Raw genomic sequence first — 15,876 nt, 5'->3', positions numbered from 1 at the left:
TTGTTGAACTGTAGAACTGGGTGATTAGACTGATCTTGATTGTATAATGCAGGATTATGTTTTAGCAATTTCACAGGATATTTGTGACTTTTCCCTTTATGAAAGGAAAAATGCAGAAAAAAATAATAAGTTGCATACAGAGAGAAAATAAAAAAATCCTAAGACAAACATCAAAACAAACATTACTGCAGTGCATTAGCTCATTCTTTAAATGTTAAATACAGAATACTCTATCGACGTAGGCTTGTAGCCCTTTTCACAGACGTTTTCTTCCCAGGTTGTTTTCTACAGTTGGCAGATGAAATTTCTCCATGTATTATTTACATACCGAGTGTCACAGTGCTTCAGGAGAAAAAGGAAAATTGTTCACAGACATGGTTGGCACCTCTTTCAGCCCTTCATCAGAACTGGCATCCGCATTACCAGCGATTAAGTGAGCAGATGTAGGCCTTAGCTATCTGACTTTGATGCCAGCATGAACTCCAGTGGGCTAATTACCAGAGCCCCGTTTTCACTGCCATTATTTCGATCTTTTAAATATATACATAAGAGTGTTAAAGGAAAGCATCAGTGGAATTTCCTTTTGTATTTAGTAATGCTTTTGTGTTAAACATTAAGGGGAAATTACTGGGTATTATCAGCAGCCAAAAAAAAAAATAATGTTGGTGCATCAGACACATACAAAACTGTTCAGATTAGCTGGCAAATGTACATACAAAGCAAAAAAAGAGTATGCTTTCAAGCTGTAGGCATGTGAAAATAAACATTTATGATTCACATCGATAGAAAGTAATTACTTTTCAAACCACATAATTCAAGAACAAGAAGGAGTGACGATAGACACCTTTTCTATTACACATAAAAGACAGCTGTTTAGGTCTAGCCAGGTAGCTTATTCACCTTTTCCTAAAATAATGGCACAGGATCAGAATGTAAGACTGCCGCCCCCAAAAATTAAAATCCAATGCAGGTTAAGAGTGTCTTTGTTGTTTGAGTTGAGTTTTATCTTCAATTCCAAACAAAGATCAACATTAAGATTTAGAAAGAGTTTGGAGATAGAGGTATTTTTTTGGGGGAGTAATTCATACCTGAAAAAACAAAATAACAACAACAAAAATCCAGCAACAAGCATACACATGCATGACTAGTTTCAGTCGTAAGAAAATCTTACATTACAGCACTGCTACTTTAAATCACCAGCCTGTATAAGCATAATCCTGCATGAAGCGAGCTACTCTTGCACTACAAAAGTGCAGGCTGGGAGATTGCAAGGGTATGCAGGAGATGTGATCTCACCAGCCAAGAGGGAAGATCACAAGACCGGGCTGCTGTGATCAGGAGAGGCCATTTGCATTAGACTCTCAGCAAGTATTAGTGCTGAACTGGACACTATCCTTTCTCCCAACAAATCCGGCCACTGCTAAATTAACAGCGATACTAAACACTGGATAAACATGCCCCTTTCTAACATACAGTGCTAGAAAAAAATAAAAAATAATAATAATGTCATAACCTGCCAAGGCATTAGAGAGTGATTGTAAGAGTGACAGTTCTGATTTATCAGGTATCCTATTATTTTCTGTAGAGGATTACAGGGTGTGTGTTATAATACAAGTGTACAAGTGTAAACACGCATTTACAGTCTAATTATGATTTAAATATGAATAAGCTCAGCCTTTTCAAAAGTAGAAAGTAATATTCACTATTCAAAGGTATTATAAAGTCAGAAGTAAACATTATAATGAATGCAGAAAAAATCAGGGATAGATTGATTTTACTCTAGTCCAAACAGATAATACAACAAAATAAGTCAATGTTCAGCTTTCAGTATATAATAATGTACTACTATTTTATCTGTAAAATGCATACAACAATCAGTTTATATTACATTGGAACACATTAAAATAAAATATGATGCTATTTGAAATTAATAATCAGTTATTCACTTCACAAATATCTTTTAATCTGCAAAGACCATGGGTAGGGTTAAATCAAAACATCGACCCACCCACTAATAGCAAACTACAAACCTGTACATCACAGTTACATTTTTTTTAATGCTGTTAAATGTATGTTTATTTTTCCTTAATTAATTGCATTTCAATATCTTTACACATATAGTCATGGATAAAAGATCATTTAATAATTCAATGTAACACTGACAAGAACATGCTTTTGTGTATATTAGGTGCTGCACTTTCTCAGAGCATCAGTGAATTATTGCAGATCCACACTGCCTGCTGACCAGTATGTTTAGCAGGCTTACCAGGTTAAAACCAGAGACTTGAATCAAGCCCTGTGTTTACCAAGACCCTTACAACCCATTACAAAATAGGTGTCTTCTGACCTTGAATGACCTTATTCTTTTAATAGTAAATGATCATACTATAATCCATTATGATGCTTATTGGATCAGTTACTGCTAGTTGTGACAGAATGCATAGAAGATCCTGAAAGATGATAATGTCAGAGCATAATGCCTGGATATAAACTTGTTCTATGTTATGATTATGAAATAGCTTACATTTGCACTGGATAAAGGAACTACAATAAGTATAGTCATAGTGTTGGAGTCATGGGGGTAAACAGATAGCAGTAATTATTGATGTTTTACTCTAATTCTGATATTGACTATAAATATATTATAATCAGTTTTACATTACATAAACCTATACAGCCTAATAATAGTACATTGTTTTTATGTATTCTGTATTTTATGGGTTACATTTTGTTAGAAACATATTGTAAACAGATGTGAATAGAAATTAAAATATGGGAGGGGGGGGGGCATTATTAATAAAAGTTAAATATAAGTATCTGCAATTTAATTAAAAAAACCCAATACTGATTAGCATTATTAAGGGATTAAAGCAGTGCTGCCCAAACCCAATCTTCGAGGGGCCCTATCCAACAAGTTTTATAGGTAACCTTTATCAAATTTCGTAACATCTGTAACCATTTCAATGTGATTAAGCAGGTGATTTGTGAAATTAAGTTATCTAGAGATTTGGTAAAAAGAAAACTACCCTTTTTCCAATTACCAGAATTCCCTTAATTGAACGAGTTAATTGCTTAATTGATCAATAACTTCCGCGAGTTCGCAAATCTGTCGAAATTGGCAATTAAGGTTGAATGACAAAATTGACTGGATAGGAGATCGTGTTTCGGCATCACTGGAAAAAAAAAAGGGTGACTAACAAGATCCATAAATTCTGGTCAACCTGAAATTACAGGACACGATTTTGAAGTTTACATTTAGAAATGTAATTATTTCAGGCAACTTTTAGTTCCTGTCTCGACGTGTCTGATGTTGTCCTGGATTGGTTAAGCACTAGTCTACGCTCATTACAGCGTTGAGAAATTGGTAGGCAATACAAAAGTTACATCGTAATCTTGCTTGCAGCAAAATAGATGAAATAGTTAGACATCATGAGATAAATAGTAATGTAATGGTAAACTATCGCAGCTTTATTTTGATTGAGGCTAATTACATTAAACCCCGAAATCGTTGTGTGTACGTGCATCTTAACATTGGCTACAGCGGTTTCTGTAACGGGGTTATTATCACACAAGATGTCGGACCACAAACCCAATCATCAGGAAAGTACACAGGCATTGCAACGGTCAACACTCCCTCTAACGGTAAGAGACCAACCAATTTCTGCACCATAACGATAATAACTGTATCGGCATGACTGGCCAAAAGAGTGAACAATGAGTACAACACCAACAGCAGCAATGGCAACAACAATAGTATTATTATTATGCATAATATTAATTATAATATAATAATAATAGTTATTTAAAAACACCCTAATGTCACAGGGTGAAATATTTCGTAAACGCGTCACATCTCCAACGTCCTACCAGCTATTTTTAAAATGCTCACAGCAATATTGTTAAATAATAAAATAAAATAAAAACATAATGCTGCAGTACTGGTTTTAAAAGCAGACACGCACACCACTGGGAAACTTACCGGCGCAAAGCGGGAACCCAGGAAGTGTTTTTAACACCTGTCCACACGTGACATGTTTGTTTTCCTCTCCGCGGAGGGTCACAGACGATGACGTCACCACCGCAGCTGTCAGTGGTCCAGCACGGCGGCACTAGTGAGTTTGCGCAGAAAGCGGATTCTTCAAACTGCTCTGCCTAGCTACACGGGCGTTCTTTGGTGACGTTTATGGACAGATGTCTCGCCTGTCCAATCACACCTCGAATACACATTCAAAAACCACGCCAGGGGAGCCCTTGTGGCCAATCCCGATGCAGGATGGCGCTAAAGAGGCGGGCACCAGGGGGCCAGCAGGGTACTGTGTTTCCATTATAGCTTCGGGTCCGTGGCGTAATCGATTCAGTTTGTTTGGGAGTCCTCGGGAGAAAGTTGGCCTGTATGAGTGCCGGCGTGAAACAACAGACATTAATGAGTCCGTGACGGGAGATTTTTTTTCTTCCGCCCAGGTCCCCTCAACGAAACATAAAAATACAAAACAATAACCATTTGTCTTTTGATAAAAGACCGACTAAAGCTCGGCGATGGAGGATAAGAAAGAGGAGGGGGAGTCGGAGATCCAGGAGCACGGCCCTGAGCACTGGTTCTCGAAATGGGAGCGGCAGTGCCTGGCAGAGGCCGAGCAAGAGGAGCCGGGCGAGGAGGAGCCGGACCCGGGCCCGCAGAAGCTGTGGCACCTGTTCCAGAACTCGGCCACGGCCGTCGCGCAGCTCTACAAAGGTCCGAGTCCACTATCATTTAAGACCGTTAATAAATTTTCAAATTATATATATATATACATATATATATATATATATATATAAATATAAATGACCCACACCCCGTGAGAGGGCAACCAACAAAGATCGAAACGAGACAAAGAGTGTTGTTGATATATGTATATGGATGGTCGTATTGTTTAAAAAATTGTAATTATGATTATAGATTCATATTCGACAGGGTAGCGGCCCAACTGCACAAAATGGCGAAGGAAACCATAATAAATGTAGATAGTTTGTGTAGTCGGTGGCGGTGCCGAGGGCGGGGGACGGTTTTCCCCCGGTGTATTTATTGAATTGGGGTTTGTTATTTCGGTGTCTGCTTGCTGGAGACAGACTGGTGTCCGTTTAACAGCTGCCCGGTGTTTGTGTGTGAAGGAAACGGGAACAAAATGGCGAAGTCCTGGGAGGAGTTGTCTGGGCATAAATAACTCGGGCAGTGTCCTGTTATACCAGGGCTACACGGTCTCCTCGGGGTCTTTGTGTAGGAAAACCGTTGTTTTCAAAGATTTGGGGATAAATCTTAAATGGCGACTGGTGGTTTAAAAAAAAAAAAAAAAAAAAAAAAAGCTGACTGGAACTATAGACGCAAAACAAAATGGCGTAGTGGATCGCGATCTTAAAATATCTATTCTGTGCTTTTTCAGTTTTTTTGTATTTTTTTAATTGAAGGGGCTTTCATAAAACAACACCGAGCTTGAAAAGCAAGACGTGTCCCATGTCGACGAAATAAACAACGTAGACGTTTGTTTTGGTGGAGAAAGAAGTGGTTCAAAACAAAATGGCGTTGGCAGGGAAGGACGGGGGAAACATTTCGGTTGTCAGAAGTGTTTTACGGCCAGATTAAGTTTATTGAAGTCCCACCGAGGCTGTGGTCCGGGCTTGCTGTAGTCCTGGATCACAGTCTCCAATTCGGTGAAAAAGATCGCATTGAGTTAGTGCATTGGGAGAGGTCACACAAAATGGCGAAATCAAATATGGCTGAGTGTTCATAATGCTTTGGAAATCTTCATTATTTTAACTGCTTTGCCTGCTTTCCCCCCACAGACCGAGTGTGTCAACAGCAGGGACTCTCGCTTTGGGTGCCTTTTCAAAACGCTGCCACAGCTGTCACCAACCTGTATAAAGGTAAATGTCCGCCTCGTTACCACTGGGGTGCTGTTTTTTGGAGGAAAAAACAATTTCAGGTTCATTTTGGATGTAGACTATTTAAGGAAATCGGTTTGAAAATGAAAAGCACATTCCGATGGTGTGCACGGTGTGGACGGCAGGGTTTGACTGCTGTCAGCCGCTTTGTCTGGACCGGGACCGAGCAGCCGGACGTGTCCGCTTTGTGCCCATGTGTCTGACAGTGCATGTGTGTGTTTATACACATGTGCATTTAAACCCACATTGAGTCAAAGCCGCTTTCCATTGTTGGCGTCTGGGGGGATATGCTCCACAGCTCTGCAGTGTTTATTTGCTCAGACGCTAATATGAAGTGTAGGTTGACGGATGCTTTTGAAGGAGTAAAACCTCTCCAGATTGTGCTTTTAAACTGCATAGCTGGACAAATGGGAGAAGACGGGAATGCTTTTTTAATGAATATATAAATACGTCAGATTTAAATCTTAATGATGGGAATTGATGGAAAGGGCGTTTGTGGCCGCCACGTTAGGCTGTTTAATAAAACCGTCTCTATTGCGTGTAAAAGTTGCACACTCCCTGTAGTGTGTGAAGTTATGTGGGCTGCACGAAAATCCGCTCGTTTTTGTATTGCTTGAGTTGGTAAAATGGAGCCGTCATGGATCCTCCTTCAAAGGTTTGCATGACTCATGCATTGCTCCTCAATAGGGGAGCTGCACCAGCAGTTTCTCCAGCTGGACACACGATTAGAGAGCCATTTTGGATTTCTTTAAGCTGTGGGGTATTTGAAGCACCTCCTGATTTGAACTCTGCTAATGTAAAATGTTAGGACCTGATGAAATTATATTTTATGTTAAGCTTAAGTATAGGTATACATTGATTTTACACAAAAGGGAAGGAATTGTCTTTCATAACTTTCAACATTTAGCTTCAAAGTTTCAATATAAAGATTTATCTGATACATTTGACCAAAACAACACAATCATTTTTTGTTTTGTTTTTTTGTTCTTCACTTTGCAGAAAGCATGGAAGCACATCAAAGAAGTTATGACCTAGGAATTCAGATTGGCTATCAGCGCCGCAACAAGGATGTGTTGGCATGGGTTAAAAAGCGAAGGAGAACAATTCGCAGAGAGGACTTGATCAGTTTCCTGTGTGGGAAAGCACCACCACCAAGGACTTCTAGAGCTCCACCAAGACTGACTGTAGTGTCGCCGAATCGGGCACCCTCAACAGAAACTAGCTCATCCGTAGAGACTGATTTACAGCCCTTCCGAGAAGCCATAGCTTTGCATGGTAAATTTCAACCCTTTTCAATTCCTGCAAGTAAATAAGTGAATGGGTGAAAAAGGTCGTACCCAAGCTTTGAGTTCTACTTTTCAATACAAGGCTTTGAGGATCTGTTTAAAAAATGTTTTTAAACATTAATTGCATGGAAAGGCGAAGAATTTCTTCACGGTGGAATCGGTAAATGCACGTTTCACTTCTCCAGCCATGGCTGTTGATCACAAACTGCTTTTCAGATGTAGAGCTGGAAAGCCATCGCCCTCAGACACAACAGATTTAACAGCCATGGGTAAAATGTGTGTGTGTGTTTGAATGATGTAAATGTATAAAATTTAAAGATCAGTTTTAGTTATGATCTATAAAATGTAGAGACATGGTAATAGTAAATTGGCTAGAGAAGATCTTTGTTTTTTAGTTAGACGAGCACTTCTCCATAAATTCTCAAAATCTGAGCAATTTATCTGACTTTGTTTCCTTCCCCCTGTGGTAGTCTCTCCCAATACTGCTTTTGTCTTTTTTTCATCTCACTTACTTAGTAACCTAATTAAAATAAAGAATTAAGCAGTTTTTTTGTGTGGATCAACAGTTCTCTGCATTTTCCAGCCAAACTGCATTGTTTAATTTGGTAAATTGACAGGTTTTTATAACACTTAATAGAAACCTTCTGTTATGCACAGGATGTATTAAGCAAGGGATCGTACATGCAGCATAACTGGTAGTTTTGTGCTGTACATTTTGCATGCATGATTTGGAAACTCTTAAATTCAGTTCAGGATTTAATTATGATACACTATAAGTAATCCAATTAGAAAACTTCGTGTTGCTCAATTTAAAATATAATTAAAGACTGAAGTGAATTGCATCATCTTGTTCAAATACTAGTTCAGTTTTCTCTGTAATTGAATTGCCATTGCAGTTTATTGCCAGTCAGATCTGTCGAAGGAAGTTAAAAGCTCTAACCATAATGATACATTTGGTACATACTGAAACTACTACAACCTCTTTTGAAAGAAGTCATTTATAGCAGTTGTATCTATAGTTATGAATCAGTGTTCATAAAAATAGCTAGTGACTGTGATAACATTTGTTACACTTCAGAGATATCTGGAAGAAAGTTTTGCATATGAGAAGTGTAGTCTTGCTTAAAAATTGTTTAGGCATTATTAAGGCAGACTTGTGTTAAATGCCTGTGTCTAAAATGAAGTCTTCACAGGCTCTTGATACACATCACATTTGTTAATTATATGAGCATTAAAAGGCAGGAAATTAAACCTGCAGCACAAGTTGCTGCATTAAAACCTGCTTTGTCTGTGTATAAAGCGTAACACCCACCACAGTGGTAACCATGTAATACACCTGTTGATTAGGGCTTACTAGGGTAACTACTGAGATTGATCTCTGTGGAAGGGACAGTGATGCTCTTTGAGAGGGGGAGGGTTTTGTTGTCAAAGTCGGCAGTGGAAATACCTTGGAGCCCCTGGAACTCGGCTGTTTCCTGTGTTGATCTGAACACAAGTGTCCACACGGATTCAGGCTGGGTGTGTGGCCTCTGTAGATAGTGGGAGGAAACCAGAGTGATGTTCACTGGAGAGGGCAAGACATTAGAAACCATTGCAGGGTAGCCTGGACGAGCATCTGATACTAAGAGAGTTTTCAAATATTATAAATAAACTAAATGTTATCAAAGGGAGTATGGGCACATGTCTGAAAACTTTGCAGGTTAATGCAGTTTGGCTTATAAAATCCCCAACTTGATCCTTTTTGGGTTTGTAGAAATCCTACTAGGACATGTTTACAGAGTAGAGCATAGTTCTAGAGTTAGTCAAGCACTTTACTTAGAATCCGGTCTTTGACTGTCCATTACTCCATCATGCCCTGTCTCTTTGGTGGGTTGAATGTAATCTATGGACAGCTGTATATTGAGCCACACAGTTACTCACTATAATTTGTTCAGCTATGACATGTTCCAGCTATCATGCCATGTAATCAAACCAATTAAATATTCTTCCTTTCTGAATTTTCAGGTCTTAGTGGTGCAATGGCGAGCATAAGTGTCCGTTCAAGTACTCCGGGTTCCCCAACCCACGTGAGCGGTGGCTCCAACCCTAGCCGTAGAAGAAATGGACTTCACGACGTGGACTTGAACACTTTCATATCGGAGGAAATGGCACTCCACTTAGACAATGCTGGCACTAGGAAGCGGACCTCAGCCCAGTGTGGCGATGTCATCACAGACTCCCCGACTCACAAACGCAATCGAATGATCTGAACTGAATACTCAGATAATGCACCGTGCTGCTTAAAATAAAAGCCACTTAATCCTCAACACTTTTTTTTTTTTTTTCCCCTTTTTTTTTTTTTTTTTTTTTATTGAAAGGAAACAAGAGGGCCATCAAATCTTTTTTCATTTTTCATTTTTAAAGATGAGTGAATTCAATAACGATTTGCCATAAGCTGAACCATCGCTGTAGATTCCTCTAATAGCTTTCTCTCTCCACTCCTGAGGCAGAGGCAGAGTTTGTTAGTTAGTACTTAGCAAGATCATCATAGGTGAACATTTCCAAGTTTTAAGGCTGAAGTGACCTTATTTGTATCCTATTTACTGAAAGGGTATAATATCTGATGTTACTTTGGTTAAATGCTTATTGCCCTTATTTTTTTATTTATTTTTTGCTGTGTTGAGTATTTGCTTCAAAAGTATTGCCAGTTAATGACTGAAGATTTAATGCATTTTTCAACATGGCATTTTGTCTGATCTGCAGCCTTCTATATCTATATACATCTATATATGTATATATATGTGTGTGTGTGTGTGTGTGTATATATGTATGTGTGTATATATATATACACACACACACACAACTTTAAATTTATTTTTCTTAGCAGCACAGTACTTGGATACAGCTGGTTTCTGTAAAGTGCCAGTTTGCAACTTGTAAGAATATTGGACTTTTTTGTTTTGTTTTTGTTTGAAGCAGCTGCTAGTTCCGGTGATTGTGTGGGATTGTGAAGAGGTGCTATGATGGTCATGCAATGAATACATAGTACAACTGGACAATAATCTTTATTGGATTCACTTGTGTTTTTAGTGCTCCAAAGTAACAATATTATCAGATGTTTCCCCTCAGAAGTAATCTCTTAGAATACTTAACTTTTTGTCAGTAGTCTGTTAAGAATATCTAATGTATATATACTTAACTTAGGTGCTGGTATGATACATGTGGTACATTATTGTATAAAAAAAAAAAAAGTGCAAACCATTAAATAGTTATTAATGTATAGTAATAATGATTATTGCATTAAAGAAACCAAGCTTTTAACTTTGGGTGGCTTCAGATATCCTTTAAACTTGGTTAGTAGTGTCCTATCATTGATCTTGCATATTGACAACCCATATATGGGCTCTACAGATTGCAAAGTGAGGGGGATTTCAGCGTCTTCTACTCCAATTTGAGAGCTGGGAATATGATTTGTAGCTCTAGGGTCATTCTTCAGTTTTAAATTAGTTTGTCTGTTTTTAGCAGAAACATTTTCTATCCATGCCATATTGGAGTAAAAGGCGTTTTGAATTTCACCTTTACTTTTGAGTTATGGCAGCTTTTGTTTTTTTATTTATTTTATTCCAGCATGTAGGAGTAATTTGACTGGCATTGGTCACATGGGGTCTAAAGTGTGTGAACGCCAATTTCACTATTTGTTTTGATTTGTTTCCTGGTTTCTCTGAGAAAAGGGGAAAAAGCAACGGGATGGTGCACCTAAGAGGTTTGCATTTTATTTTACAATCTTCAGCACCTCCCTCATATACTCTTAAAGTCAAATTCTGTGTGATTTAATGTTTAATTGGCAGTGAATGCATACTTCTGTGATAATGTACTTTAGTGGAGCACTAATTTTTATCTGTATAATAATGCCTAAAATAATTCTAACAAACCCCTAAACATTTCTAGATGGCATCAGATATTAGCTTGTATGCGGTGCGATTCCACGGCTGATCTGTGAATATGGCAGCGAGTCGGAAAGCCACCTTCAGATCAATTCCTGAATCGTGCATTGCTGTTTATAATGGAATTTCAATATTTTTTCAAGGAAGATGGGGAAATTACAATGTTAGTTGCATTGAAAATCACTGCGAGCTGTTGCGTTTGTAAATGTTTTATTTTATCCTTCAATTTACATATGTATGAGTTTAAGTTATTTAAAACCAATAGATTTTTTTTTTTAAATATGCAAAGTAAACCTTATATCCTTTAAGTATTAACTCTGTATCTTTTTATTTTGAAAGTTTATTTTTTAACAGCATTTTTCACTTGTATTAAAATGAAGGGTTTATTCTCCATTTATAACAAAAGTAAAGCTACCCGGATGAACCCATTTATATTAAACAATGATGGAATGTGTGGATCACCTTAAATGGTGTCCTTCAACCTGACTCTTAATTCTGTTTTTAATGGCCTTCATTCATTATTAGAGGGTTTCCATACTCAATGCACCAGTCCTGAAATTATGTTGGCATATATCCACTTTGGAGGCTGAGAGGTGGTATTAAAGACGAGGAGAAAAACATTTTTTGTTGTAGATAATGTTACAAAGAACTGCTTAGAACTACAGTGTCCATATTCCCCCCCCCCCTCCATACACTGATAGTACATTTACTATTGTATTTAAATATTTTTTCCTGTTAGGTTGACTCCCCACCCCCTTAAGTGATTCAATGTATAGACCCCAATATGACAAGATGAGAAAACATGCAATTACTCGCAAAGCCTCGTATGGAAGAGAAAATACACTTTGCCATGACAACCGAAGGGCTGGCTACATTGTTACTGCTTTGCGTCAGTATTTCATATCGAGGACGGTCTGTTTTCTCTGCCCTTACATTTTCAGATTCACAGTTTCTTCCACGGGTTGGTAGTTAATGAAATCGCAGGGTTGTATGGTTTAAAAACATGTTTAAATCTTGGCATTTTTTTGGGGGGGCGGAAAAATAAAAAAAATCCTATCCAAAAGTAAACCTTAAAGTAAATTTCCTTATGACATAAATCTCAAACTTAGAACGTTTTCTTAATAAATTAACATGCACATAATAGTGGTGGTGTTTTCTATTCACACTGAAGGAAAATGCAGAAGCAGGTTAATCCACCTGGAGCAGCAGGAAGTAGTTCCCAATGTGTGTCATGCTATGTGGATTGATACTCCACCCGTCTGCTGGGTTGAAATGTGTCAAATACTCTGGCTAATGGCAACTTCAGGCTCACTAGGTTGAGATCTTTAATGATACCTCATCATTCACCCAGTCTCATTACATGCTCCTTATCTGTATTTACCATATTGTACCCTGGTCATGGAAAGTTTATTAATGTTATCTCCAAAGTCCCATTATTGATAAGGCTCTTCTTTTAAAGCATTTTGTTTTACCAGACATACAAGTATTATTACCTAACAGTGGTTTGTCCTCAGTTGGGTGAAATTTGGGTTCCAATTCCTGATTTCCACTGATCAGCAGACTTGTCTGAAACCACTCCTTCAGCCCTCGCACTAGGTGGTGGTCTTCAGGAAAAGAGGTAGGATGATGAAAATTGATTCCTTCTACAAATCATAAATAAATAAATATATGCATGGTTTTAAAGGGACACCTGTAGGTATTAACAAACAACACTTGTGTAAAACCTAAGTGGAATGTTTAATGCATTGTTTAATTGCCTGGACAAATATATTCAATACTTGCAGATATTCGATTATGTCAGCTGGTAAGCACTTGTATATGCAGGGGGAGGGGAATAATGTACTGGTGACAATCCCAAGAATCATTCACTGTTCCTCAGCATCTGCTGCTTTATAGAAACTGAAAGAGCTGATATTCTGTCTCTAGGTTACAAATTCCTTTACCAGGACCAAAGATCCATTTCCTTTTACAAAATAGCTATAAATATATCTAATGATCCTGTGTCACAGTTTAATGTTCATCAAAATGAATATACTGCAAGATAAAAAAATATATATACTAGTATGTTTTTATTCACATTCCTACCACTTGGTGTCAGTAGTGACTTTTGTAAAGAGTTGGAAGGTTGCTAAAACAAAAAGGCTATACATGTTTATTACACGTTTCTTGTTTCCTTGTTGAATGTCCTATCTGCTCCAAATGATCAGAATACCACATGATTTTCACACGTTGCAATTGATGGCTCCTTTGGATGCTGGTTATCTTTGTCAGGGACCACTTTCTGCACTTGTGATCAACTGCATTAATGGGATTTTCATGCAGGGACAGTTTTTATCAGCCTGATCAGAGACCTGTTTTCATGGGTCTAGCCTTACAGCAATTTGAATCAGAAAGTGTATAGTTCACATACAATCACATGAAACACAATCACTTAACCCATATGTTTAAACTGTCACATTGACAAGTGAATTCACTGGGTTGCATTTCAAATTAGTGTCTCATTTACTACTAATATATTAATCCTTTTAGATTTGAGTGCTGCATTTGACACTGTGGGCCATGACATTTCACTGGATCGTATTAAAGTGTGGGTAGGTCTGTCTGGAACTGTCTTGGAACAGTTCAGATCTTATCTCACAAATAGACAATACTTCGTTTCCTTTGGGGACTTAGTTTCAAAAGGAGATTGTATTTTTTTTTTTTTTTTTTGGTGTCCCATACGGTTCTGTATTGGATCCTTTGCGGTGTTCCTTATATATGTTGCCATTAGGTGTAATTATAAAGCAACATTGGCACATGCAGAATAATCTTCAGATAGTTCTTTAAATTATAGTTATATTCAGTAGAGCATGACGCAGAATTCTAATAAATGAATAAATAAATACAAATCATGGATGTTGCATTTGAATAATTTATTTTAATACACAATCTCTTATTTTGAATTTAATTTGTCTTGAAGCAGCTCTTCCACAGTAGCTGACTGTGCTTCACCGAGTGATAATGCCTACTGTGCATTTGATCATGTTTAACACTGCATTGGTGATTCTTTAGCATGCTTTTATAATGCTATATTGAATGCCATTTAACACGGCTGATTTCCAGCCTTGCAGTTTGGGCCCTGCAGCTGATCATATCTAAGCTGTGTGTGGGAGTATATGTAAATGTTATCTCTGTAGATGAGGCACTGTCCTCTCTGTAGGTAAGACTAAAACATGGTGAGTCTCCCTCCCCAGCAGTGCAAAAATGCTACACCAGTTCACTGAAGATTTAGAAAGAACTGTGCTGATAGGAACCGACACATTAAAACACAAAACGGAACAAAACAGAAAACATCTTGTTAGCTGCAATCCAAAAAGAGTGCTGTATAAATTCCCCCTTTGGGCAAATGGTCTCATCTTATATAGAGCAACAGAAAAGCAACTGCGCACACACATTCCTCCGAGCTCAGCAACAGCATTGCCTTTCAACAGCCTGCCTTTGTCAAAGGTGTTAACAAGTTGTCAAAAAGAGTGGGAGGCTTGCTGCGATTGACCCATAACAATTTCAGATTTAACCGTGCAATGATATATATACACACACACATATATTTAAAGAGTTTAACTATTGAGACAAAATAAAAAAAAAAACTGCTAACCTAGAACACACGTGGTTAGTATATATGGCAGCAAGTGTCTGGGAGAATTAAGGTTTATCATTCATTAATCCTTTCCTTGATAGTAACTAGTACCACCCAGATGTAAGCAACAGTGCAGGCTAGGGTTTTCTTTCAGCCGTCACTGAGCCGTGGCAGGCATTAACCATGTTGTGTACCATCGGGGGAAAATGCTGAGTCTCCTGCTTACAGCTTTTGGCCATCCATCACTGTGAGGTGTGCAATATTGTTATAGTAATTAAAGCCCAAGGAGCTGGAGCACAGAGTCCTGGGAGGCCCGAGGAAATTACTTCTAAAAAGTACACATGACACCACTGCATGGATCTGACATCTGCTCAGGGAATCTCTATTGCAGAACCCATTTGACCGGGAAGACCATATCCTATAGTGCAGCACAAATGCAATAAAGAAAACCCTATTGTCACAAGCCATTATGAAACGCATTAACTTTTAGCCATTAGTAAATTAATTCAGCTGACTTTTTCCATTAAAATATCATTAATAGGATGAAAGCCAACAACAGACTTTGGATATATTGAGTGATCCCTGAACTAAACAGAGGAATTAAGATCCGGCCAAGAATTTACTTGCTCTTCGGGGAATAAATCTGACTAAAATGACCTCAAAGCAACCATTTCCTTTATAGCTTGCTTGTGCATGTGCTATAGTGTACTGTGAGGAATGATGTTATTACACTCTCTGATATTACATTAAGCAGGAGTGTTTGTTTTTCAGGTGGCTGTTCTATGAGAGGACGTAATAGGGAACATCCTTCAGTGTCTTTTAATGTGACACGTATTTGACAGAGAGATTAATTCTCGTATTAAAAGGAAAAGGTGCAGGACCCTATTGAATTGTGTATCTTAATGTTATACATTTTGACAGATTGTTTGAACAGGCATTTGGTTAGTGCCTCCCCTGCCATATGAACCTAACTCTTTGCACCGCCAGCTGTAAATAAGTGTTGTGCATGCCTTTGGATTGTGTGTGTGTTCATTCAAGAAACTGGGAATTTTCTATGGCAGGTACCTGAGACGACACTAGAGGGCACTACATGACAAAGAAAAATCCTCCACAAATGAAGGGTCTCCCAGGAGTA

The 15,876-nt window shown here is 38.1% G+C and overlaps 1 protein-coding gene across 1 annotated transcript; it reads left to right on the top strand.

Annotated features, from left to right (window-relative positions):
- The first annotated feature begins 4,345 nt into the window (after nucleotides 1-4,345).
- hapstr1a (HUWE1 associated protein modifying stress responses a) lies at nucleotides 4,346-10,507 on the top strand. Its single transcript, XM_066688814.1, has 4 exons — nucleotides 4,346-4,732; nucleotides 5,818-5,898; nucleotides 6,916-7,191; nucleotides 9,207-10,507. Exons 1-4 carry the CDS (start codon nucleotides 4,537-4,539, stop codon nucleotides 9,449-9,451), a joined length of 798 nt encoding a protein of 265 aa, XP_066544911.1. The 5' UTR covers nucleotides 4,346-4,536; the 3' UTR covers nucleotides 9,452-10,507.
- Nucleotides 10,508-15,876: the final 5,369 nt, after the last annotated feature.

The sequence above is a fragment of the Amia ocellicauda genome, chromosome 17, assembly GCF_036373705.1.
Source record: "Amia ocellicauda isolate fAmiCal2 chromosome 17, fAmiCal2.hap1, whole genome shotgun sequence".
In the NCBI taxonomy this organism is placed as follows: Eukaryota; Metazoa; Chordata; class Actinopteri; order Amiiformes; family Amiidae; genus Amia; species Amia ocellicauda.
Note: the sequence above shows the minus strand (reverse complement) of the source record. Positions and strands in the feature narration are given on the sequence as shown.